This window comes from Numida meleagris, chromosome 18 (assembly GCF_002078875.1).
Source record: "Numida meleagris isolate 19003 breed g44 Domestic line chromosome 18, NumMel1.0, whole genome shotgun sequence".
NCBI classification, from domain to species: domain Eukaryota; kingdom Metazoa; phylum Chordata; class Aves; order Galliformes; family Numididae; genus Numida; species Numida meleagris.
Window position 1 is genome coordinate 9539016 of NC_034426.1, and position 26665 is coordinate 9565680.

The 26665-nt window shown below is 43.6% G+C and overlaps 1 protein-coding gene across 9 annotated transcripts in view; it reads left to right on the plus strand.

Moving 5' to 3' along the window:
* The window catches only part of SGSM2 (small G protein signaling modulator 2), a 47634-nt gene continuing 21548 nt past the window's right edge, over nucleotides 580–26665 (plus strand). For 5 of the 9 annotated variants that reach the window (XM_021415900.1, XM_021415904.1, XM_021415903.1 and 2 more), the window contains exons 1-5: nucleotides 1024–1248; nucleotides 6938–7013; nucleotides 22560–22722; nucleotides 24234–24395; nucleotides 26327–26394. In XM_021415900.1, coding sequence (XP_021271575.1) covers nucleotides 1039–1248; nucleotides 6938–7013; nucleotides 22560–22722; nucleotides 24234–24395; nucleotides 26327–26394 — 679 coding nt within the window. In that variant the 5' untranslated portion in view covers nucleotides 1024–1038. Of the gene's footprint in view, nucleotides 806–1023; nucleotides 1249–6937; nucleotides 7014–22559; nucleotides 22723–24233; nucleotides 24396–26326; nucleotides 26395–26665 lie in introns of those variants that run through there. The other 4 variants (XM_021415906.1, XM_021415907.1, XM_021415908.1 and 1 more) reach the window with 4 other exon arrangements.

Below are 26665 nucleotides of genomic sequence, written 5' to 3' on the forward strand. Positions count from 1 at the left end.
CTGTAGCAGTGTCTACTGTGGGGGTGGACTGAGGAATTAATTGCCAAGAAAACGACATTTCCACCGATACTGCTCTCGGGTTTGGCAAAGTGCTGTCCTTTTCCCAAGATTAAACACGAAATTACCTGAGGATTGCACAAACCGAGCGTGCCGTTTGCTCTTTTACAGTTAATAAAGGAATATAAAGAAATCACTAGAAAAAGGCGGTTTAAACGCGTGAAACTAACCTGATGCGTCAGCCCCCTTCCCTTCTCACAGGTGTGCTGCTGCAGGCTCCTAGGAGCAGCCGCGATCCCGGGGCTTCCCGCGCTCGGGCTCTCGCTGGCCCCGCTGTGTCGCTGTGAGGTGCTTTCACGGCGGGGTCGGTACCGCGGGCTGCCGAAGGAACAGCGCGAGCGCGCGGCCCCGGCGCGGAACGCCCGTCTGTCGGTGCAACCCGGCCGTCTGTCGGTGCGTCTGCTGCGAAAAGCAGCGGTTGTCGCGGGCTCCCCCGCAGCGGGGGTGGCGGCGGCGGGCAGGTGCGGTTCCGCCCCTGCTCCCCGTGTCACCGCCCGCGGGCGGGCCGAGCCGCCTGACGTCAGCGGTAGCCGCGGAAGATGGCCGCGGAGCCGCGAGGTGCGCATCAGCCCCTCCGCGCCGGGCCGGGCGGTGCCGCGCTTTCGCTCCGCGGCTGCTCCCGCAGCGGAACTGGAGGACGGCTCTGAGCGCGGGGCTCGGCGCGGCGGGCGGCCCCGTTCCCCGCTCCGCCATGAGCTGCTCGGCGGACGCCGCGAAGGAGAAGCTGCTGTGGAACGTGAAGAAGGAGGTGAGGGGCGGCGGGCGGGAGTCCCCCCAGAACCCTTTGCCGCGCGGGGCCGCGTCGCGGCGGTTTCTCGTGGAGCGGGTTCGGTCCGGTAACGGAACCCGGGGCGTTCCGCGTGACGAACGCGTTTAATGTCTTTTGCAGCAGGGCCGATAGTTAAGAGCTGACCCAGAGTAAATAAAATAAAGCTTTGGGCGGATTGGGTTAAAATCGAATTTCCCTTCGGGAGGCAGTGAATGAGAAGTGCGGGATCCGTTCCGCTGTGTGACCTGCTGTTCGCTGCCGTTCGCGCACGGCGCGGTGCGAGCCGAGAGCGGACGCGCTGTGCTGCGCCGAGCTGCGCGCTGCCGCCGCGCCCCGTGCTCCTCGCTGCCCGCTCGCTGTCCCCTGGGCCGAGGCGGAGGGGAGGAAAGGGGAGAAGCGGAGCTACGGGCGCTGCCGTGACGGTGCGCCGGGTGGGATGGCGGCTCTGCCCGCGGGTCGCTAAGAGCGGGCAGGAGGGCTGAGGCGCTTTGCGCTGCCCCCATCGCGCCGGGGCGGTCCGACCGAGCCGCGCGGAACTGAGGCTCGTTCCTGGGTCCGGGGCCCCCGAGCAGCGCTGCTGGCATTGGTAACACCTGAAGTGGGAACGCTGCAGCCCCTGGCGAGGAGCGCGGCTTGCTGTCGCGGCGGATGCGCTCGGAGGACGGCTCCCAGCGCTGTGCGTTGTGTGGAGCGGGGGCTTAACGCGGAGCGAGCGCGGCGGGGTCCGCTCTGGACCTCTGCCCCTTCCCGCCACCTCGGGTTGCTCCGCCCGAGCCGCCCCTCCCAGGGACACCCGGGCTCTGCGCTGGGCGTTCGTGTGGCGTTCCGCCCGTCACAGCTGCGTGCGGCTGTTCGTTCTTACATAAGACCAAAGCGAGGATGTAATGCTTATCCCCTAGAGCAGGACGAAGTTTTTCTGAAAGCTGAGCCTCCTCCCGTACCTCCTCCTCTTCGCGCACACGGTGTGCGGCTGGGGAATTGGGACGTGGCGGGGCAGCTGCGGGTCGGTGCAGCCACAGGTGTGCTGCTTCGTTTGGAAACTGCGCCTTAAGCCAGGGGCTGTGAGACAGAGCAGTGCGGGCTTTGATCGGGGGGATTGTGTGCACTTGCTCTCCTGGGTGTTTAAATAGATAAATAAATCTGAGGCGCGTTTTCTCACTGCCGCGTTGTCCTGATGCGTGAAAGGGAAATGGAGCTGTGCGTGAGGTAACAGCTAGGCACTGCACAGACTTGTGGTGGGGGACCCACCCGTCGGTTCTGCAGTGGGTAAATGGTATCGAGAGGGAACTGGAGGTGCTGAGACAGAGACTTCTTGCAGGCAGTCGGTTAATGCAGGCAGGAATTGAATGCGAATCTCTGGGATCCCAGCCGACAGGCTTCTGTGGAATTTTTCAACCTCCTTTTCTTCTGTTTGGTTTCTCACGCAGCCGTTTTTTACCTGCCTTGCTTCTATTTTGTTTGAAAGTTCAACTAGCCCACGTACATTCTCAAAGCTGTCGGTCCGTTCCCTAGTCCTTTAAAGCCAGGCTGTTCATCTTGTTGCGTTGTTTTCACGTTAGCTCAGTATCTAATGGAGTTCAGAGTAATCTTATTTTTTTTCCTGTATGGTGTTTACACCGATCGTACTAAAATTCAGTGAGTTTGCAAAATATAAAAGGGCATTCTCTAAGGTCACTTGGTGCAAAGTGTTTTCTTATTTTTTATTCTCTCCCCCACAGCAAAAACTTTTGCATTGTTCCTTTGGGAAAACTTGATGCTTTTTGCTTTTCTCAAATGGACTTTCCATTCCCCACTGGTAAAGAATGTATTTTGTTGACTCTGATAGAAAGGAGGACGTATAATGTGTTTTGAAAATTGCACTCTACTGGGACTCGTGCTGAGGCTGCTTATAAGTTCACGTTTCAAGCATCTCTCTCTCTGCAGGAAAATCTGTTGTGACAAGTAGGCTCATAAAAAGAGATTTCTCTAGCCATTTCCTTCTACCTTCTGTAATGAAAGATTTTTGCCTTTTGTGGGTGTAAACACTCTTTCTAGCTGTGAAACAAACAGAATAACAATAACCTTAGCAGTTCCACCATAAAAAAAAAAAAAAAATCAGAGTGCTTCAGAAATGCAATTGCTCATCTTACAACTAAAATGCAATGACTTCTAAACAAAAATTGTTAAACTGCTTTTATTTACACTGCCCAGTTCTTCAAGAGTAACGGAAGTCAGTACAGCAGAAGCGATCGAAAATGAATGGTAGTTGCACAAGCTAAAGAGGGCGAGGATGTGGGAGATGAGGTTTTCTTCCTTGAGGAAAAAATGTGATGGGTGTGAACTGTGTTCCTGGTTATTCCAGTGGTTTATGAGCACTGTTCTTTGCCTCTGACACTGTACTGCCCCAGTGGTGCATCTCCAGCATCCCATCATGGTGCACAGTGCAAAAAAGCAAAAATTAACAAAAGTTATAATGTAACAATATAACAAAAAACTGAAAAAAAAAAAACCCAAATATTCCTCAACTTAGTAAGTCATATGTTATGACCTAAGTTTGGTGTTTGACTGCCTCTGAAAGTACTGGCCAAAAGTCAGAGTGATCCATTATAACGTGTAACTTCTGTTCAAGGAGCTTGCTCTGCCTTAGCGTGTGGGTAGCTCTACCATCAGGATATTCTTTGCTCCTCAGACTTTACTCAGGTATCTTCTCCATTCTTATGGCTGGTAAACTCGGTGCACTTGAACAGGATGTCTTTGGAGGCTGTTACTGTGGTCTGTTAAAGTAAAGCTTTCTGCAGTTGTTTTGCTTCTTTGCCACTTACGGTTCATGAATGGAGGGACTGATACAGAAGTTGACGCACTTGCTGCTTTTCTGTGTGCTTGTGCCACCTGGCAAGAGCAGATGGCAGTGATTGGGTAGGTACTGTACTGACCTTACAGAGGGGGCATGGGATGGGAGGTGCCTGTGGCACTTGGGGTGAACCTCTGTCCCTTGGAGCCGCCTGAGGGCTTTTCTCTCCAGGTGCTGTTCTGTTCACACTGCTGCCTGCTCCCTTGCAGCAAACCCAGCACACAACAGAGCAACAGTTCTAACAGATTTCTCTACCCGTGCAGGTGGATGAGTGAAGGTGGGAATGCTCATGTTTATTTTAATGAGAATAGGTTGCACTTGTTAACGTGGATGCCTTTGTAGGCTCAGAAAGCTTCATTGACAAGTGCCTTCCCAGAACAGACAGTAGAGCCACAACAGCATAATTCCCTGCAAAGAGAGTGATGCAGAATTTGAGGGGAGGGCGAAGAGCTCTTGTTCCACTTGATCAGGAACAGTTTGAACTCCTTGCCTAGAGCATCCCTGAATTGCGTGGCAATGAGCAATGACGTGGGACTGAAGAACAGCGCATTCCAGCTTTTGAATCTTCACGTTTACTGACAGTGCCCTGAAAATGTGTTTTAATAACATGCAATAACTCTCCTGAAAATTTGCAAAGGTTTGTTCTGTATTTGGTGGCAGCTGGGAACAGACATTAATTGTGTAGTTGGTCTGTACTGCTTAGTTGGGGGTCCTACATTCAAAATCCAATGATCAGCTGACCACATGGTGCTGCTGCATAAGAGCAGTGTTGATTTACTGCTTTCATAACCTCGTTCTTTCTAATTGTGGCTACAGTTTAATTTTTTTTCTTCCTGAGGCTGCAGAGTGGGGTCTACATAAGCTACTGAACTAATAAACACTAATGTACAAGGGATGCCTGGGAAGTGTGTGACAGGGCGGGGAACTGCCTCCAAGCTGCAGAGCTCCAACTCCTATTAAATTACTCATCTTCCTCCCTGTTGTCAGAGGCAAGGTTCTGGTTACTGTTCTCTGGGGAGCTGGGACTGAAATCGTAGCTGCAGTTCTGAGGACTTAATGGTGCCTGAATTCAAGGCTATGAACTTCAGTCACACGTGCGTGACTTATCCTGCAGCTGCTCTCTGGTGCTCCCTCTTCTAGCCACCTTAATGCTAGTGGCACTGAGAGGTACTTTCTCCCTCCAGTGAATTGGGCTGTTCATTTAGTAGCTTAAATATGGTTGGGCACTAAAGAGGATGTCACGTGTTGAAATGCCCATACAATGAGCATCAGGGCTGGGGCTTTGTGCAGCTGGTCAGGGGATGTGGGAGTAGGCACGGACCTCAGGCTGTCAGTTGGAGGAAGGTGTGTGTGATGGCCCCACAAATGATCTCACAGGAGGAAGAACCCCTCCACACTGAAGAGGACACCCTTGTAGGCAGCTGCCACTTCAAATACAGGACCCAGCTGCTGGCCAGGCATTGCATCTGCAGCTCCTCTGGGCCTGGGGACTAAGAGGGAGGAATTGCAACCTTTGGACCTATCAGCACTGCAAAGGAGCAGTAACCCAGCTAGCTTTAAACTCATTATCTCAGGTACCAGGTGCCACCTGATGAGAGCTCAGTGCAGACCTGCTGAGAAGCATAAGTTGAGGTCTCCTAGACATGAAAGTGCAGCCCCTGTGGCAGGCTGGTGGTGGCCATTGCTGTGCTGCTTGCACTAACACTCAGGTCAAACTGAGCTGATACACAGGCTGCATGCTGAGTCTGTTGATAAAGAGTTGCCTATGGGGACACAGTGATTACCTGCCAGATAACTCACTGTTTGTTGGACTCCAGGTCTGCTGTAAAAATCGCTTCTGAGTTTAAAGAAAAAAAAGAGTTTGTGATGTGGCATTTATTTAGTCAGTGTCCCAACCCTGTAATTACAGCTCACAGTGGGAGAGACTAAAAATGATTGTAGATTTGTATCTGGAGGAGCAAGTGCTCCATGGCCAGAAGGGAATGAGTATGTGATGAATGAGCTGATTGAGGCAAATGAGATTCATCAGGCTAAGGAAGCCACTGGGGGAGGAAGGAGCTAGCAGCTGAATCGAGGATAACTGCAGCCTCTCTTCAGGGGCCCAGTTGGAAGATGTGTCTGTTTTCATCCTTAATTTTTGAAAGTCAGTAATCTATAATGAATTCTCTCTGGAGGTTGACACTTCAAGCTTGAAACTGTAAAGGAACTTCGTCTGAATTTATAAGAAGTGTGATAAACGTAATTTTAGTTGTTGAATGTTGACTAGAAGCTCACACTGAAAGCACGGTCTCCTCCATGGGAGATATGTTGTTTTTATGTAGTGACTGGCACAGCAGAGCTTTGGGAACATCATTTGTAATTACTGTGGCATTTAAGCCCCCATTATTAACAATGCCCATCTATTAAAATGTTTGCTTTACAGATGTAAGTACAGGCAATGAGAAGTGTGACTGTTTCCAGTGATCCTCTGTACTACCAGTTCCTTTCAAGTTGAGCAAGAGGACTGCTTCTAGCAGATGTACATGAGAAAAGCAAAGTATATGTCTATGCTTCTGGGTTTTTCCTTCTGGTTCTCCAGACAGGCATGGATAAAACTGTTTATGTTTTCTTTTAAAATGGCCAGTTTTTTTCTGCCCTAACCCACACACACAGAGATACAATGTCAGGGAGCATTTATGTAAATGGTTGCTAAAGGTCGCTGCCTTGCAGTCCCCCTGAGCCTTCTGTAGCCTGTGTGATGCTGGGTTCTCTTCCCAGCAGAACAGGAGAAAGGTCACTGTGAACCTCACTTGGGATGTATGCCTGTGTAGCTCAGGGGTTCCTTGCGTTAGAAAAAGAGCAGAATGCCCCATGTGGGGAAAAAAACATGTAGGAATACATGATCTCGGTTTAATGAGCAGAAGTAATTTTACACAGAAAGGCCAGGGATGCACCATATGAAGCTTGCGAGCCCATGGGAACTTCTGCTGAGGGAGTTCTCCAGAGGGCACTCTGAGTGCTCTGAAATAATTCAGTCTTTTAGAGAGGCCTGCGCCAGATAGACTTGTCCTTGTTCTCCCAGTGGTTTACCCCATCCTTCAACAAGATGTTTAGTTTTGTTCTTCCTTTCCCTTTTTACATGCTTTTACCATTTCTTTGAAGCAGAGAGTAACTAGCATGAGTTATTCGTCTTTTAGTGATGGGGAAAAGCCAAGCAAAGGTTGAAACAAGCTGAAACTCCCAAGTGCTGTCCTTGTTGTGTTGGGATTTTACAGTCACTTCTTTTTACTTCTTTCTTTTAGGTAAAGCAGATCATGGAAGAAGCAGTCACCAGGAAATTTGTACATGAAGACAGCAGTCATATCATCGCCTTATGTGGTAAATGGCACACTAAAGAATTAATGCTGCGTGCTCTTACTTTATAGGAATTTATTTATTCTGCTGTCAGAGGTAAATACTGGGATTTCAATATTAGAAAAAACACGGAGTGCAGATGCATGCTGCCATTTCTTTATATTTCCTACATCCATCGGTACATTATGAATAGGAAAGTAACTTATTAAAATAGCATTATCCAAAACAAATACCAAGCCAAAACAAGGTGATTTACTAGGAAGCATCAATAGATTAAAAGTACGTATTAAGAGATAAGTGACTGTTAAGCTACGACCCAGAGAATAACTGGCAAAAGTTGAAGTTTCCGTAGTCATGGGTTAAAGTCTGGCAGCTGTCTTCCAGGTGAAAGCACTTTGTTCTGTAAACTCTATCAATGTACTTGTAGAATAAAATGTCTCATTTTGAATAAAGCTGACAGAATCCAGTCCAAAAAAGTCGTTGGAAGAGCTGTTAGCTTTTTTAAAAAAAGAAGGGAAACTGTAATAGAAATCTCAGTGACTTTTCTAGCCAGCATTACAACACTTGGCATGTTGTAAATCTTCACGACTCTCTGCTCTCTGCTGTGAACTAAATGCTGCTTTGCATCAGTGGTGCGTTTGAGAGAGTGAGGACCTAGGCTTTGGCACTGTGGACATTCTCATATATTTTTAAATACAGTCATGTATTTTGGAACTTGCGTTTCCAAGAATTAACAAGAAAAGAAAACTTCTTTGGAGTTAATACCACAAAGTACATCAAAGAGAGCTGGTGTTTCAGAACTCTCTCTGAAAAGATCAAAGTCTGAATAAATCATAAAGTTTGACTGTTGTTCGCCTGGTTCCTGCAGACTGATGTGTGTATCATGATGCGGAGTGAAGCAGGCCCTGTGTGGACTGGTGGATAAAGAATGGTCCAATTGCAGGAGCCTCAGCAGGGAGCAGCTCCCGAGAGTTTGTACCAAATGCTCCTATGGAGGCATAGCCTCTTCATTCATGTACTTGAAAGGGAACTCTTGAATATTGGTTCTGTAATCCAGCCATTGTTTGCTGGGGTCGGTAAGAATTTAGCACTATTCTCATCAGACTTTGATGTGTGGAAAATATCACAAGGTACTAGTGAGAATTAAAGCTGTGTACAGCTGTAAAGGCATGTTGGTCTGTGAACTCTTGACTGCTTTCTTGTCGTGCTTCATACTGAAGGCTTAATTCAGAGCGATGCTTGAGAATGACTGGAGAATACCCATCATCTAAGCAGAGAGGTTAAGAAGAGTGGAATTTGCTTTTGAAGATAGGTGTGATAAGTGTAGGACTGTTTAGAGGAACAAGTATTGGCATGTGTTACTGAACACAAAATTCTGAGAACAGTAAGCTGCATCATTTTCCACATTTGGGTTGTCATTATGTTAAATGTTCTCCTTTAACCTGCTGTGTACTTACACAGAGGGGAAAAAGTAAATCAGGGAAAAGGTCCTGAGACTGGAGCAAATGAAGAAAGTTTCATTGTGTCTTTGCTGCAGACTGCCTGTTGAATCTGGATTGCTCCTAGTGTTGTGTGTCAGCTCTCTATGAGCTGCATTGTTGATGTAAGGGCTGGTGGGGCAGCAGCTATTTCTGCTAGAATCTGTTCATCCAAAATTAGGAATACTGTAAAATCTTCTTAATAATTACCTCTTCCTCCTGACTCTGTTTGGGTTTGTGCTGTGAATTGGCAGGTCTGAAGAACTGATAACTCTCTATGCCTTATTACTACCCAGCAATCTTACCTATCCTAAGGAAGTATTCTAACCTGCAGAAAGGTCTCTGCTTTGAATGCAGGACTTAATTACCTCTATAACAGATGTAGGTGAAGCTGAAACTTCCACTATCACATCAACTAATTGAATGAAGAAGCTGTTTCCAGCCGATTTGGCAGCAGATTAACTGCTCCTGGCTGGGGTTCTCTTGTGTGTGCAGTCTTCTTCCCTCTCCCATTCCCGTTTCATGTGCTTTCAAGTTTTTCCCTTCTGTTTAAAATTAGATTGGCTCAATGTATGAGTCATTTTCAGTGAATCTTCATTATAAATATAGAATTCTTGTGAATCATTTTACTCTCTGCAAGGCTGAGCTTAGCGAGAGTCTGTTAAATACATGGTAGTTGATTTTTCAGGCCTGCTTGCACTAGAAAGTGAAAATTTTCTAGCTCTCTTAGATGCTAAATGGCTAAGGTACCACTAGGTCTTAAATGGTATCTGCTGCTTTTCCCATGATCTTAAGTGCATATTTGTTACAGTACATGGGGGTTTGTGAGGACAAGAAATCCTTTAATCCTTCTGCAGCAAATAAGCTCTAGTCTGACGAGGTCAGCTGAGGAACAGATGACCTTGCACAGATTTTCATTTCCAGACCTCCTTTAATGCATTTGGAGGCTGGGGCTTGGTCTGTGTCAGCAGCACTGAAGCTGCAGAGTGAGCTCAATGGGCTTTTTATTGCTCAGCTACTTCAGATACACTGCTGTTACAATGACCACTTGTAATTTGGCAAGGGGAAACCAACTGAGCTGCTGAGTAACCATGCTGGCATATGTGATTTACAGCATATATGGAGATTTGTACCTACAGGTTTTCAGGGCCTTGCTCAAGCAGAATTCCCAGTAGCTATTGTGAGTGTTTAAGGGAAAATGAGCACAACTTCAGGATTTTAGATGGTGGTTCTGTGGATAAGTGCATATTGAAATGGGCTTTGCAGATGCTGGAACAAAGTGGAGCCTGCTTACAGGTGGAATGGTCGAGTGCTGTTATGTCCGAGTGTTGTCAAACCTGTTTCTTTTTAGTGATCTGGGGCTGAAATACTTGATTAGAAATCATGCACAACCCTATGTGTGAGACTTCCCCTCAACCAAACCTTGGAACCAGGAAGATGTGTGTGGTTTCTCTGTGGGGAGGAGCCTGCTTCCCTTTGGAGAAGAAAGTTGCTGTGGAAGTTCTTGCCTTTTGCTGCGTCATTTTGTATTTTGCTCAAGCTGTCAGCGACTGCCCTGTGTGAGAGAACAAAGCAGTACTTGCACTTTCCATCTCCCTGTTTCCCCAATTTACTCTCTATTCATTAACAAGGGCAGCAGGTTGCTCTAGGCTGGATTTCACCTGTGTGGTGTTGTTAATCAGAAATATAATGAAAAGTCTAATGAAACAATGCAGGCTCTGTTAAAATTTTTACATCTTTAGTGGACGGGCATTTCTGTTAGGAACTGGATGTGGATGTTTTCAGCCCGGGTTATCTTGTGCCGTTGCCTTAGTAACAGTAGCTGACATCACATTACAAATGGACCGTGCCTTGCGTGCTCAGTGAGTGCTGTCCTCCTGCATCCTGCCTTCCAGCAAGCTCCCCTGTAGGTTTTAGGGGTGGTCATGTTCTCACCAGAAATACCTGTCCTTCCCAGCTTGTGTATTTCTGAGGAAAAAGGGAAGAAAAAGGAAGTTCTTGTGTCTGTCTCTGTAGTTACTGGATGTGTTTTTACCAGTAATCAGCAAGCAGGGCTTTCCAGTTCAGCACATTGCATTTCCTATGTTTGTCCTGCAGCTTCAAGTCTTGTTGTGCATGGTTGCCCATCTTTAGGTCTGACAGTAATGTGATGGCGTAAGCAAAGAAATTAAAATCTGTTTAAATCAGCTTCATACAACAAGCATAATGCCTTGTTCATGAACAAATCCAAAGACAAGCTTACCTGAATGTTCTTGCTGTCGTCAAGAGCGTGTAGCTCATGTGGTGGATCTGACAGGACTGGTTCCCTCTTACGCTGTGTCCAATCCAGACCTGTCATGGCGAGGCTGCCCTGGGGAAATGCCCGGTCTGCGTGCAGGAGCACAGCCCAGCAATAAGGTGGGGGTGGCAGCCAGCAGCATTACAGCTGCATCACCTCTTTGGCTAGTCAGTAAGGGGAGATTTATTACCCTGTCCTCTGCTCCATTATCATTGTGGTGTTTGTTTAATACACTTCATATTTTGCTTGCTTACTGCATTTGCAGAGCTGTAATAACTGCCCCTGATTGCTTGAACACTGTGCTACATTTGTGTGTATTATTCATTGAAGGAGGAAAAGAAAACAATGTGTGTGGGGGGAGCCTTCTATTGGAAGAGGCACTTAAAGCACTCCATGAACATGCTGCATGCTTCATGCCTTATGAATGGGTTACGTAGCCAGAAATTATTTTGCTTCGGTAATAATAGTAATTAAATGTAGCAAATGTGCCTTGTTTTAAAAGGTAGATTGATAAATACTACCGCTGAAAACAAACTTTGCCCAGACAGTATTTTCCTCAGTGAGGTTAACACTGTATTCTCTGCTTGGTGTAATTAAGTGTAGCAAGAATACTGACAAAAATTGGCATTATACGAAATACTTAGCATTCACTGCATGGAGATGTGAACTTCGAATTGACTCAAAATTAAATTATTTTTTATTGAAGTTATCTATGCTTTACCTGTTTTTATAACTTAAAGGCATTTGTATATGGTTTTAAAATATGTCTTGGTAGTTTGTTCTCTTTGAATAAACATTTTCAGTGTATTAAGTGAAACAATCCTCAATTTTTATGCCTTGAAGTGGTAGTCATAAACATCAGGTGGATTACTGAGAGCTGCGATGTCCCAGAATCAAGTCATACATTATTTAGGTGTAAGTACAGTGTAGCTGCTTGTCCAATTGAATGTAGCTACTGCATTTTGGGGCAATTAGCAGCACACAGCATGGTCACCATAAAACATTCAGGATGTAGCATGTCAGTGAGATTTTTATTCAAATTAGGGGATGAACAGCACGGAAAGCCTTTTTTTTTTTTGCCTGAATTATGAATCTTCTACCAGTAATTAAACTCGTTAATTAAAAAGTGTTGAATCCCCATGTGGCTGAAATGAAAAGGCCAGTTCTGATTTTGAGTTGCAGAAGGATGCTTAATGCTGTGCCCGAGGCTTCCTTTAAACCTTCCTTGAGGATTACAGGTTTGCATTGCTGAGCTTCTGAGACACGAGCCTTGGGATGTGAATGGGGACCAGAGAGAGGCGGTTTCTATTGCTTCCTGTGGTGTTGTGGCCCCAGATCTCATCCAGGACCTGCCTGGGTTTGGAGGAGGCGGTGCTGGGTGCTGAGCAGGTTGGTCACCGCAGCATCCTGTTGTCTGTTCTTCTCCTCTCTCGAGTGCTTGGTGTCAGTTTTCATTTGGAGCTTCTTACACTAGAGGAAAAGTGAGAGCTGCAGCAGTTACATCCCGAGTAGCTGTGCTTGTTGCGTGTCCAGTCAATCTCAAAGCCAAAATAGGCAACATAATGCCACTGAATGGCTTCCAAAAGTGGCCCCTTGTCTCCGTGTTAGTATTCCTCCTTAGAGCATTATGAGCATTAAACATAAAATATATTTTGTATATTTTATTGTAACAGCCAAATTTTTTCTCTTTTCCCCGAGTGCTGCTGGGGAGGGAGATGCACAAAGGCAGCTCTGATTAGTGCAGTGCAGCCAGAGGCTTTTATTTAGTGTAGAGCATCACAGCTTTGTTCTGCGTGTTTCTAAGCTCTCTCAGGTCACTGTGTGTTGGTAACTGGCTCTCTGCCAGCGACAGTGCAAATCTGCCTGAGTGTCTGAACCTGACCTCAAGTCATCCTGCAGTAGGCAGCGGGTGTGGACTTGATGTTTGAGGCGGCTTTCTCTGGTTTTATTGCACTGTAAATTTTTTGCTCTCAAGGAAGGGAAGACCTGTAGATCCAAGTGACTCTCTGAATTGCATCTTACGTTCCTGTTGCTACTGAGACCCCAGTCCATTCTCTTCAGACTGATAATAGTGGAGTATAGCTCAATCTAGCATCTACACCACTCTCCTGAGCAAAGTCTTGAGGCAGAAGAGACTGAAGGTGCATGCTCCCCCCACAAGGGCTATGGTGGCAAAGGTATCACAGAGACTGTTCTGTCTGAGCTATGAGTATGAAATTAAGCTATGCATTTGTAGACACCGAGTACGGTTGTTATTTTCTTTAGGGAAAGGTCCTTGTTTGTAGAGTCATGCACTTATAACAATCTGTTTATTAGGTTAGAAAGGTTTATAGCCTTCTATTGCAATTAAAAAAAAATGCAAGTGTGCAAGTGTGATCTAACCACTTGTAAATTAGAAAGCAAATAAACCAAACTCACATTCTGTAAGACACTGAAACCCCTCCTTCACAGAAAAAAGTATCTTTTTTTTTTCTTGATACTCCAGGGTCTTGATTGTGCTACTTCTTCAAATTTCCAGTTATTGTTTGATTTACCCCTAGGCTTGGTTACAGTCCTTTGCTTCACAGGCATTCGGAAGCCTTTCTTTTTCCTTACCTCAGGGTCTTTTAATTATCTTTGCCCTCCAAAGGGCAAATCTAGGTCAGACTCACAGACCAGAGTCATTTTCCCCCTATTAAACAAGCGGTAAATTTGGTATTTCTGAATGTTATGTTACTTTTTTGTCTCAGTGGATTTTTTGAAAATATTCACTGCAGAATCTGCAGTTTTGTGTGCTGGTCCGTTCTAATCTCAGCATGCAGAGAAGAGGAATAGAGAGCTTCTCCTTGGAGAGAACTGAGAGCCTGGCTTCCTTACCCCGGCAAACAAGCCTGAATGAGCTGTGTTAGCCTATGGTTTGTTTCTATTTCTACACCCATGTTCCATTATGCATATTGCTTTTCATATTAACTGATGAAAATTACTTTTTTTTTTAATAATGCTGTACTTAAATATGGCTGATCTGAAAAATGAGAAAACAAAATCCATGTAATGATCTGTCCAATAATGCACTGGGAAAGGTAATATAGTTTGACTGCAGAGATGGATATGAATATTACATGAAGGGGTTTTTACCTTGTCTGTGACTGTGTTCAGTCATGCGTGCAGGCCTTTAAACAAAAGAAGTGTGTGATCACTGTTCTGAGTGGGGGTGGCTTATGGTGCAATGAACTCATGTTAGTGAGCAGTCTTGGAAGCGGTGTTTTTTCTCTGTGTGAGTAATACATTGAAAGGTGTCTTAGGCCCTTTCGGCTGACATTTACAGTCCTAAAGTAAACAGACACTTGCCTGGTTAAGAGCTGAATTCTGGCCTGCCTTCCTGCCGGTCCTGTCTTCTCTGGAAGCAGCTGTGCTTGTATCCCCTGGCTTTCCTCTCTAGGTGACTGCCAGGTTGGTAGTGTAATAAGAAGTATTGTTGGTGTAATTTCTTTGATATGCTTCTCTGTGTTGTGAAGTAGCTCCTTCGGATTCCCTGTGTGTTGTTCATTTCTACAAGCGTAGGATGTGTTTTTGATTCCCGACAAGTGGTGTTACGTCAGAGCTGGACTCCAGTCTGAGAATAAAATTCTGCAAAATACTCTCCGGGTGGTATTAGTACTCGTCAGGCAGAGCAGTACAAACACAGCTGTGTTAACCCGTGTGCGTAGTACGTTCATCTGCCAGGGTTCCCTGTTGGGATAACGCGTGCTCTGTGTGCTTGGTGCCGGCGATCCCAGCCTGTGGGTGCTGTGGGGTTGTGAGATGGAAGTCCTGTCAATTCTATTTGAGAGAGACTTTTAGAAGAGACGTGAGGTGGTTTTTCTGTTTGTATAAGTCCTTCTTGAAGGAGTTGCTGACTTGGTCCAGTGTGTGCATTTAAGCTGTTTGTGCCCAGTTTGTCCTGTCGGGGTGCATCTTGTGTTGTATGCTCTGTGGTTGCCTTCAAGCTCCTCAGCTATCCGGGTAGATCAGAACTGCACAAGCAATTATTGTTCTGCTGAGCAAAGGCAAGGAAAGCATTGGCACACAAGTGCTTTTCAAGCAGTTGTGCTTTAGGTTATAGCTCTGCGCTTCAGAGAAGACCTAATATGAAGATCTCATATCCATCCAGTGTACTTTCCTTTCACATAGCCCTGGGCACCTCTGCATATGTAAGTGTCAGTGGAAGATTCTTCCTACTTGGAAAATAAGTAGGGGGAAAAAGTTTAAATAGCTCTGTATCAGTCAATAACTGTTCACAGTAAAGGACTGGCAAATTCTGAGAAACTGAATGGTTCTTGGTTCTTTTTGCAATGTAAGCTGTTAACATTTTAGGACTGACTCAGCATATAACATGATTGTAGTTAACCTGCAAAATTTATTAGGATTGCAGTTGTTATTGAACAATTTAATGCTTATTTCTCAGCTTTAATTTTAGGTGTCACCTCATCTTAGTAAAGGAGATCAATATTCCTTTTATTTTGGAGATGTCAGATGATAGGGAAGCAATTGTGTGGCTGGATTTTCTGAAGCACATCAGTAGATGGTTAGGATGAGATTGCTTAAGTGCTTAGTTTCAGGGTCTGCAAATGTTTTTAGGAATGCAATCAAATAGCTTCAGCTGAAGTCCTGCAGAATGTCTCTGTCAAAACTATCAGTGGAAGAGCAGGATGCATTTGAATGTGAACGTGGCTGCTGACTCGAGACCAGGAGTCTGAGTGCAGGAGTGTCTGGTGGTGCTGGTTAGGAACCTAGGCTGCTGTCATACGAAAGGGATAACAACAAAAATGAGGTTAGTTGTGGGACTGTTTTCTTCATTAGTTTTATGATGACTTGTTATCCCATTTTGCACAAAGTTAATTGTGTTTGAAAGAGAATATATAATTAGGAACCAATGACTGTTATGATGTTGGAGCTTGCGTTCTGTTTTTTCTCATTCGAGACTTGAAATATGAGCAGTTATCAGAGTCACCAAATGCCATGACTGCCAGCCCCAAGCAATGAAAAATCATGAGTCAGAAATATTTTCCTTCGTGGCTCTAAATTACAAGACTAGATTAAAGTTCATGACAGGAAAATAAAATCAACTGAGGAATAGAAATATATTTCACATCCAGAGATTCTTACCCAGTGGCATGCTTCAAGATGGTAAAGCTATCTGAAGAGTATCACATATCCACAGACGTGCAGAAAAATCTTGGAAGGCAGCAATGTGTGAAACTCTTGTTTGTTTTTAAGATGAGAAATAAGTTCCAGATAGAAGCCCTTTCTCTGCCTAATTATAGTACAGCAACAAATTGGTAAGAAATGTTCAGTCAAAGGAGCAGGACGTTGATTTGGAGCTCACTTGGACCTCGTTGTTGAAGTGTCCCCAGAGCCTGCACAGCAAGCTGTTCCCAGGCAGTTCAGCTGGAGTCACACGTTTGTAGTTCCTCTGAAAATCAGTCCCATTGGGAACAGATGCCTTATGCTTTGGGTTTTGCAGGAAAGTACCTTGAGGCTTCTGAATAGCACAGAAAAGTAAGAAATCTATTGTCACTCTTGCTTTTTTTTCTTAGTTTGCAGAAATGTATCTTATATAAAAACAGATGTAAATAACTGCTGTCCAAACAGATGTTTTATTATTTTAATTATTTTGGCTTTCTACTCTTGGCACAGGTATTTTTAAAAACGCAGTTAATCATCTGTGTAAATGCAGACCTCTTGTAAACAAAATGTGAGCCTGGGTTCCCATTCCTATTTGGAAACAAATGGAACGTTTTCAGTGATGAGTAATGCCTATAAAGTAGTTTACAGAGATTCTACCTCATTTCATGAAAGCATTAGCTTTAAGAAAGATTATCATAATTGAGGGGAGGCAAATATTTTTTCTCACAAATTTAAAAGCTTTTTGATTGTGCCCCAAAGCTGGCCACTTTTAAGTAATGAGCAGAGTGTTACAGGAGGGGAAATAAAAGTGAGTATTAGCTCTGCTGTGAAATCAGATTTTGAACTGCACGTGCTTTTAGCTCAAGAAGTGAAATATAATTTCTCATGCTTTTTAGGGCACTCTGCTAAACGTGTTATGTTAGCTCTGGGCTATCAAATTGGATTGCATTCAATTATTTAGAGAAACCTCAGTTATTTTGATTCACCATTAACAGTGTTTAATGGAAACACTTCCATTTTCTGAAGGGTCCTTGAAGCTTAATGGTCAAGATTTTAATGAGGTGTGGTCACCAACTTCCATCCCTGATGTGTCCCAGCCAGACCTATCTTTAGAGCGGAGGACAGTCCATTTAGAAACCTTTTATTCCCTCACCGCCTTCTGCAGTGATTTATTGTGAAAGTGATGTTTGTGTTCTGTTTGTGTGGTAGAACAAAACGCGAGTAGTTAATGTCTAGGTCAACTTAACTACTAAACCACACAGCGTTGGGTGTTGAGTTCGAGCTAGCTGCTGCTTTTACTGTGCTTCCAGGGAGGAAATGAAATGATAAACAGTATTGAAGAAACATCACCAGCAGCCAAGGGAGGTTACTAGGTAACCTATGAGCTTTTTAATTCCAGGGATTTATGTGCTTAACCTTAAAATTTATTGCAACCGTGAATAGAAATGATTGCAGGTATCCTTATATCATTCATAGCCCATATTATGATATTTAAATCACAGCAGCAAATGGCTGAGGAAAATGTTAGTTCAAAATGGCCCACTTATTTTTTGTGCTTTTTTTCCTAGTGTGTAAGGGAATCCTTCAGCCTCAGCTGCAGTGATTGTTGCAGATTTGGGTTTGATAAGCACACACCTGATATTCTGTTTTTCCCTCTTGTATAAAGTGCCCAAAGCAGCACCCTTTAGACAGAGGAGCCTACTGGGACACATCCTCCGCAGTCATTTACTTCTTGGTTAGAGTGCAGATACCTCCGTGTATCTCATCTGCTCTCTATGCGTTTCCCAATGACATGGCATGCTATAACTTGGTGATAATGTTGGTATTCAACTGGGCAGATCTGTGATTACTTAAGTAAAGCAAGAGCATCTTACTCCATCTTTGTCGTACTCCTCCTCTTGCTTGTTCTTATTTTCTTCAAGCCTCGTGAATCCTATTCCCTGTGCACAGTTTCCATGAAAACAAGGTATTTAGCTAAAGAAAGTCTGACCTTCTACATAAATCCTGTAAATAATCCTTCCACAGGTCGTCTTTTCTCAGCTTGCCACTTTTCCAAATTCATCACTGGCGCTCTCTTATTTCATAGTCCATTAATTCTTGTCAAGATCTTAATAAAGGGGAAAAAAAGGGAAAAAAAAAATGAAGTTGTTCATCTGACGCTGCAAGACATATCCTTGTTGAAGTCATAAAAGTATGACATTCTTTAAAACTTGTTGGGGACAGGGATTATTTTTTTCTGTAAATCAATAGCATATCTGCACTTAATTAAATTCAGCAGTGGATACTGCAGGGGATATTCCTTAAAATTGACTGGAGTTGATGAGTTTTTAGATGGCTGCTGTCAGCTGAATGATACAAAAAAATTATCTGAGCCGTGTGGATTTTCTTCCAAACACAGTGCTGCTCCTCCAGGGCACCCATAATGGCTATCTGTGTTTCTCTTTTTCCTGTATGTATTGTAGCAATAGCGACTGTAGGAAGCTCAGACTTCCTGAGCATAGTGTATTTTTCACCTGTGTGCATGTAAACATAGAAATAAAAGCAAATGTACATGTGTACAGGCTGCACTATGTGGAGCTAAGGAGATGTAATTGAGGTATTGTGTGATGTCTGCTGCAGAATCTGGGCATATCTGTAGATCTGTTAGCAAAGTTGCATTTACTTCTTTGACTGCGCAAATAACATTGGCTGAAGAGTTCATCATGTTGCCTGTATATATTGTGCTCAATAACTGGCATAGACCAAGGAGTTCTCTTCCAAAAAAGATGCCTGGCCTGGATTTCAAAACTGAAAGATAGGGAGAATCCCCCTTTTCTATGGATGTTTTGTTCAGCATTCCTGCAGATCAAAAATATGCGCCTTCGACGGTGGTTTGCTTTCTGATAGCCTGGCAGAAGTGCGTCCTCAAATACTTTGTATTTCCCTCTGTAAAGACATTTGAGTGTCACTGTCGATGTCCTCTCATGTTTTTAAAAAGATTCTGCAGCTTGAGATGATTCTTTTGCATGTTTATCAGTCTGTGCTGAAGATTCTGAGCTTGGTTATGTGCGTGCATGCAGGAGAATGTTGCAGTGGGTGATGATGAGGAGGTGCGGTGAGATGAGCGCCTGCCTCTGGGCATGCAGTAAGCAAAAAGGCCTCCGTGCATCTTCCAGGCATCTGGCCTCTTTAACTAACGTGCTGTGAAGCCCTTGTGCAGATTGCTGCATTGGAGGGCTGCTCTGAGGAGGTGACGTCTGTCCTGTCCCACGTGTTGGAGTAGGAACGTGTCCGTTGCAAGATGTACTCCCTTCCTCAAATGCTTCTCAGTTTAGCTGGGTATAAGCCACTGTGTGTTTGAAACTTAATTGAGATTAAGTCAGGTGTGAATTTAAAGTCAATTGAAATTGTTGGAGTTGTTGTGGAGTAATTCTCTGCTATAAAGGAGCCCTGAGAGAAAAGCTGAAGAAAGCAAGTGCTGCTGGCCTCATTCTGCTGGGGGAGGCGAAGGAAGCGACGTGGAGGTGACACAAGTTGCGTCTGAGACTAAAACCTAAACCCAGACCTCAGGGTGCTTTGCACATAAGACTGGATGTGGTGCATTAATCTCTCGTTCTGTGGTACGTACACATACTGTGAGGCAATCCAGGAGCTAACTCCAGTGTGCTTCCCCTTGCAAATAACTGCATGTATTACAGTCAGTTGGGTACTGATGTTATGCCAGGTCCTCGTGATGAGAAATGTCACAGTGGAATAATTAAATGCTGGAGCTTCAGGGACAGTCACTGTGGAAATTGCCCTCCATGGCAGCTGCAACATTTATTGGTAATTAAAGCTGTGCCTGCTATGCTTTTCACTAAATTTGCTTCATCAATATTTTATTGTTCTAAAGAAACAACAACAACAAATACAGTGAAGGTGGGAAGAGAGCCTGTTTCCTAAGCAACAGCAATGCACTTCTTTGCAGTTATTTTTAAAGGCAGGTTGCATCATTTAAAATTTGGTATCAATTATTACCACATTGCTTTAAGCATCTAGAAAGCTGCCTTTTTTTTTTCTTTTTCGTTATTTCTAATTGAAAGGCAGAGCAAAATAGCAGCTGAGTTAGGATTCTTTGTGATGGTTGTGAGACAGGATCTTGGGCTGTGCTGTGAAGAGCATCCCCTGCTATCATCACTGTTGTTCCCATGCCACTCTGCTGGCCTTGCACAACCCTGTGCGCAGCCAAATGGTGCTCGCCCCCGCTCCTGCTTCTCTATCAGATGCACAGATGCTCCCTCTTCCTTTGAGTAGGAACAGCCGTGCTAGCAGAGATGTCATCAGCACTGGGCTCCCACTTGTAAGACTGCAGGCAAACAGGCATTGCCTCTGCCACCTACAGATGTCCTTTGATTGCAGCAGCTGTTTGCCAGTATGAGCTGACTGCTGAGAGGTCAGGCAGGGATGCGCCTGCATCTCCTGGCCTTTCTTTCATGGAGCAGCGCTGCTCTTTGGCTTTTGCACATGATATGGGTGATAAAGCAAGGTAGCAGTTGTCTTCTGAGGCAGTAGTCTTCTCAGTGAGTTGAGTTGTTGCTTCTCTTGGGCTAGTACTCCTCCGGGTTCAGCCTCAGCCCTCCTGCAAACAGTGGTAAGCAATGCTAGGACAGTTACTGCACAGTAGCTCAGGGCCAGCTGCAGCAGTGCCCTAATTATGGAGAAGTTATTGGTGTTCCCTTCTTTGGGATATGATTTATGTTTCAGTATGTGTTTATACATTGCTGGATGCGGTGAGACCTTAGTGTAACAGAGAAAGTAATAACCACTTTTTACAAAATGTAGGATATTCTGTTCTTCCAAAGAACAGTTTGTTGGTGCAGTTTGAAGTGAAACTGGAGGGTAATAAGCAACTTAAGGATCTCAGCAGAAGGTGAATCACCATTTTTTCAGACAGATAGTGGGTGTTAAATACTTTGTACCACTCAGTGAGGTTTTATTTGGACTGCAGTGTCTTGGAAGCAGCGTAGATGGGCCAGTATTTCCTTTGTCTACTTTCCAGCTCAATAGTAACTTTGTCTATTTGTTCTGGGGATAAAGGAGGTGTGGGTTTGAATAGCACTAGCACTGACACTGAAGATATCAACTGAATACTGTGAATGTTTGAATGCTTTTATTTATTGAGAGAGTCCGGCAACAAAAGAAAAAAAACAAACAAGTCCTTCATTATCAGTAAGTACATGAGACATGCTATGTCATTTACACCAGCCGCACTGCTTGCCCGTCTCCTGGGTTACCCACTCACTGGAGGATGGCTGCATGTGCGTGGGGTTTTCCTGTGTTTATTTGAATTGTCCCTGTTGTTCAGCCATTGAAGCTGGTCACAGCACAGTGCATCACGATCCTATGGGTTTGACATGCTTAGCAGCAGCATTTATGTGATGTGTCTCAGATTAGACGCTGCTGAGGTAGCACATGTCTCTTGTTTCACTCACAGATGAAATAGAAGTTTCTGTTGAGGTCTTTCTCACGTAGGTGGTGCAACGAGGGAATATGAAGAATTTTCAGTTCAAATAAACTTAGCAAGGGCTAAGATGAAGGAGTAGAGAGTATGTTGATTTCTGTTTTACAGAGAATAAATTCAGGGTGTACAGTTAGAAGATTTGATTTTGTTAAATCAAATTACTCATATCCCAATTAAAAAAAAAATAGATGAATAATCTAAAGCCAAATGAACAATCTAAGCCATCAATATTTAATTCTACTGGCTGTTCCACTGGGAAATTAGGGATTTTCATGGGGAAGTTTACCTTCTTTCAGATTTTATCCAATATTGCCTAGCTTAAAGACATATCTGCCTTCACAGCTGAAAGCAAAATAGCTGTTATCCCACAACATATTTCCCATTTGCTTTACTAGTGCTGTTTTCCACACTTAAAAAGCAAATGGCTGTGTTTTCAGAACACACATGAGGTTAATTTCTGTAACAGAGATGTGTTAGCAGGAAGCCAATTAGAGATTTCTTTTTTTCCAGAGAGTTAAGACACAAAATGTGAAGTTATGAAACCTCAAAAATGCTTTTCTTTTTTTTATTATTATTATTCATTCAGCAGGTAGTTGTTCAGTCTTGCAAAGCAAAGAAATAGGGCAGCAGTGCTGGAAATTAAGGAGCCATAGTAGTAACACTACTCGATACAGACACATCCTGTGATCCTTCAACCACTGCAACAGCTTCTGGGCTAGCTAAATGCAGGAGATGTGCCTGCGTGTTGTTAAGTCTTGCCTAGGAGTTGGAATAGGTTTCAGGGGCTCAGCAATGAGGATGGTTTTTCAGACACAGGTTTTTTTATTTAAAATTTTTAATTTGTAATTTTATTTTCCCTGCAGCAGTTAAAAAGAGACCTGGTTAGGTTTCTTGGAAGGCTGAAATGAACTGAATTAGTTCTGCCATGAGGATTTGATGGGAGTTTTTGCATTTGGCTTCACTTTCAGTAAAGTCTGGAATTCTTTCACTGTCAGTAACTTACAAGGTGCTTAATGTTGCAGATTATATATATATACTTGCATCATCTGATTTTGAGATCTGGTTTGTCTTTCTGCAGCTCTGTTCTCATGTCTCCAAACCTGACTGGTAGGTGTTAGCAGATAGCACTCACAAAGAGAAGGCTGAGGGACAGGAGTACCCATAAATTTATCTCCTTCCCTTTCTTGCAGGTGTTGTGGAAGCATGTCTCCTGCACATGCTGAAACGCAGGGCTGCTGGCTTCTTGCGAACCGACAAGGTAGCTGCGCTGTTCACCAAAGTTGGCAAGACATATGCAATAGCAGGAGACATATGCAAGAAAGTGCAGGAGCTGCAGCAGCAAGTGGAGAGCAGGTGAGGTTGATACCTGTTTACCAGCAAAATTCACACAGTATTTATGAAGAGGATACAGAGATTGCTTGGTAAACACAGAGGGCTTTTTATTGGCCAAATTTGCTAAAGCTCTGACTCTTGAGTGTCATATAAGACAATTGTTTTAGTTTCATCAAGCTGACAGCAGAAGGACAGAAGTTGGGAAGTCAGCCTTTAGTGTTTTGTTTAGCTTCTTATAGTGCAGAAGATTAAGGTGTCCAGTTCATACAAAGCAACAAAAGCTAATAATAACTGGTGATTTGACAGAGTGCTCACAGTCAGGGTATGGTGAGCCACCAAAGAAGGGAAGGGAGCACTGTCAGTATGAAAATGTATTTTGAACACCTGTAATTGAATGGATAAGAAGTAGATATTCACCATGCCAGACATGCTGCACTTGGGAAGTGAACCTGCTTTGTATAAGCAGCTCACCATCCTGTCACTCTCTAAAATACAGCATTAAGCACACCATTTCTGCACTGGCTCTTCTGCAGTGCTGGCTTATGCTATAGGAAGAAGCAGGAGGCCATGGCTATAAGCAGACTGCCAGCTGGCTTTGGATGCTCATTTGCTTTAGTTCTGGTTTCTCAGTTTGATGTTGCTTAACTTTTAGTTGTCTTGTAGTCATTCTGTAAGAAGTAAGAGATAGGATCTCACTGCCAAGGCTCTAGCACATCCTGCGCTGTAGCTGTACGTAGTGCTTCACAGAAAATGAAAAGATGGGCCTGTGTCCAAGCTCCATGGAACAGCTCTGCCTCTGTTAATCTCAAACCCTACTCCATGCTTCTGGTCTCAGTGGGAATATTTCATGCTGAAACAGCTCTGTGCCCTCTTCGGATCATGGCTAGCTTGAGCTTGATGGTAGAAGCTGGGAGACAAGAATCTGTTTTTATTTTACCATCCTCCATGTAGCCTTCCCAGATAAGTATGAAGATTTATTTGTTAAGAAGCTAAATTCTGTTGATCAAATGCAACCTACTTTATATTACACTTGGCATTTTGTTGTTTTCATTCTTTTGACACCTGTGGTCTTCTACAGATTTGCTACCTGTTCAATTCAGCCCACATAGCATGTGGAAGTTTTGGAGGAGCTCAAATGTTGGGATTTTTCTAAAGCTCCATAAGCAAGAAGATATTTTTGTTAGTGGACTACCTCGCCGAATATACCTAATACACGCCTGTTTGGGGCTATTTTTAGAGATTGTTTAGTATCTGTCTGTGAATTAGATAGTCCTTGCAGGCTTCTCTGATTGACAGCCCCAAACAGAAGTGTCCTAAATCATTCATTAGAGCCATGATTTTCAGAAAATCCCTGACTAAAACCCTGAAAGCAGAGGTGGTGAGCGCTAACACAGCTAGTATACAGAGATGCATTTGTCAGAGCCATGCTGTGTATTCCAACACCTCTCTGTGCAGACTTGTCATTGGAGGCATTCCAGTGAGAAGAAGAGATTTTGAACTTTGGCAACTTTTATCTTATGTCCTTTTTGCAGGAAAAACCAGCCAAATGTGCAGGAACCCCTCAAGAGGCAGGGATCAGCCACAAGCAAAACACCTGTACTGACTCCTCAGGCCATCAAACATATTTGGGTTCGGACAGCATTGATTGAGAAAGTGCTTGACAAGATTGTGCAGTATATTGTTGATAACTGCAGGTAAAGCAAGAATCAAAAGTGCAAAGATTTGCTAAAAGTATTTTGTATCCTCTATATCAGTGTATCTGCTGATACTTGAATACATTCAAGGATTTTTTTTTTTTTTTTTTTTTACTTCCACATGATTCACCGTACACAACAAAGAGAGTTTGGTCACAATTGTTTCATGTATTGTGGATATTCACCTTACTGGCTTCTCCATCTGTGCCAGTGAGTTAGGGCCATGTCCTTAAATGTAAGTGATTTTGAGAACCTCAGTTACAATGAATAAAACATAAGGCTTGTTCTTTTGCATTTTTATGACAAATGTATGTTACAACACTCCATGTCTAAGTCTTTCAGCTCTTCTGTTCTTGAGGAAGAGAAGGTGATTTAGAGTTTGAGCCCCATCTAGTGGAAGAGACAGAAGAAGATAATGACATTTTGAGAAATTTGGGTGTTTGGATTTTTGGGCTGTGTGTTTTTAAGTTAGCTTTGCTGCTAAGGTGGGAAGACTTTTGGGTCACTGCAAGAACTACTATTTGTACCAGTTCATTGTTCTTGATGGTGCTTCAAGAACATTCCTCACAGATGAACCATATGTTTTAAGAATGCGTGAATCTCTTGGTCTCTGTGGAAAACTGGCAGAATTGCTTGCAGAGGGTTATTTGTCTTCATATTGCATTAGTGTCTAAAGCCTCAAATCAATATACTGGGTAAACACATCTAGCAAAAGGCAAGCTCCTGCCTCTCGAGCTCTGTGTCAAAAATAGATGAGGCAGAATGTTCATACGGAGAGGAAGTGACTTACTTGAGATTAAACAGCTGATGAATGGAAGAATATGGATCAAAAGTAGAGGTGGTGGTAATGTTATTAAACACAGAAGTTTGGAGGGTAGGTTTATTGAACTGATTGTTCTAGGCTTCCTTTTTGCTCCATGGAGATCTAGTCAATGTTGATGGTGTTTAGGAAATTAACTAATACTAAAGCAAGTGTCTAAAATAGGCCAAATTAATTTCTTCATAGCTTCCTTGCAATGTATTTTAATGTACTTTAAGACGAGTTAGAGAATAATGTAGATTGAAAAGACCTTCAGGATCACCAAGTCCAACTGTCACCCTGACCTACCAAGTTGCATCATTAAACCATGTCCCTTTGCACCTGAGTTTAGGACCCACCATGTAGTAAAAGCCTTCTAACTACTTGCAAACCTAGTGCAGCACTTCTTTGGAGATCAGTACATGAGCCAGAAAAGCTCTACTCGAGCTTTTGGAGGAGATGCATGCATCAGTGATTAGTGATTAACAACTGCTTTTTGTCTACGTGTCTAGTTCAGGAAAGGATGGGTTTGGGATCCCTTTGGTCCCATTTCTGGTGGTTTAGGTAGATGGTTTGCTTATCTGCCCATTGTGTGAGAGAGTGCAATTGATAATCACAGCTAAATGCTGTTGTTTGAATTTGTTTTGCATTAGAACTGTAGTTAAAAGCAGGCTTGGAAAATGTGTTCTGCTTCAGTACATGCTCAGCACTATAGATGCACAGCCTAGGTTCCATTTTCAGTCTTGGTAAAACTCTTAGAACTCTAAACTCTAAAAGCTTTCCTTTATATAGGTAATTTAATTGTTTGAGTTCACTCTTGAAATGAGCATTTTGCCTCAGTTTTTATTATTTATTACATTGATCTGATAGATGACTTCAGTAGTTTTGCTTTTCCCCTGCACACACATCAGCATCCACTGGACTACAAGGGGGCCTGCACCAAACGTTGAAGGAATTGTTGTCCATTTAACAAAGAAAGCAGCATGTCCAGCTTCTCTGCCGTTATCTGACTTGCTTTCTTTGGCTTACTTTCTGATAAGCAGTAATGTGGTACTTTTAAAGTCAGTGGAGTAATACTACTGGCATAGTAACAACCAGTGTTTTTAACTGGGCTCTAATCTTTTATTCCTAGTAAATATTACGAAAAAGAAGCTTTACTAGCGGATCCTGTTTGTGGCCCAATACTTGCTTCCCTTCTAGGTGAGTTCTTGCAAAGTTACTTCTTATCCTAAAGAAAATAAATTGTTTCTTAAACCGTTTTGTATTATAACTGTTTCAAAAGGTGATTTTTATCTCTAGCACATGGTTTGACTAACTATAATAGAGCAATAGAGGAGATGATGTTTGTTGCATTCAAGACCAGTAGAGACCTGTACTGTTAATTATTGGTTAGATCAGAGGACAGAATGGAAATGGCTTTTTATAGAATGCTTGCAAGCAGGTTGGGGCTATAAATGCTTCTTATGGCAGG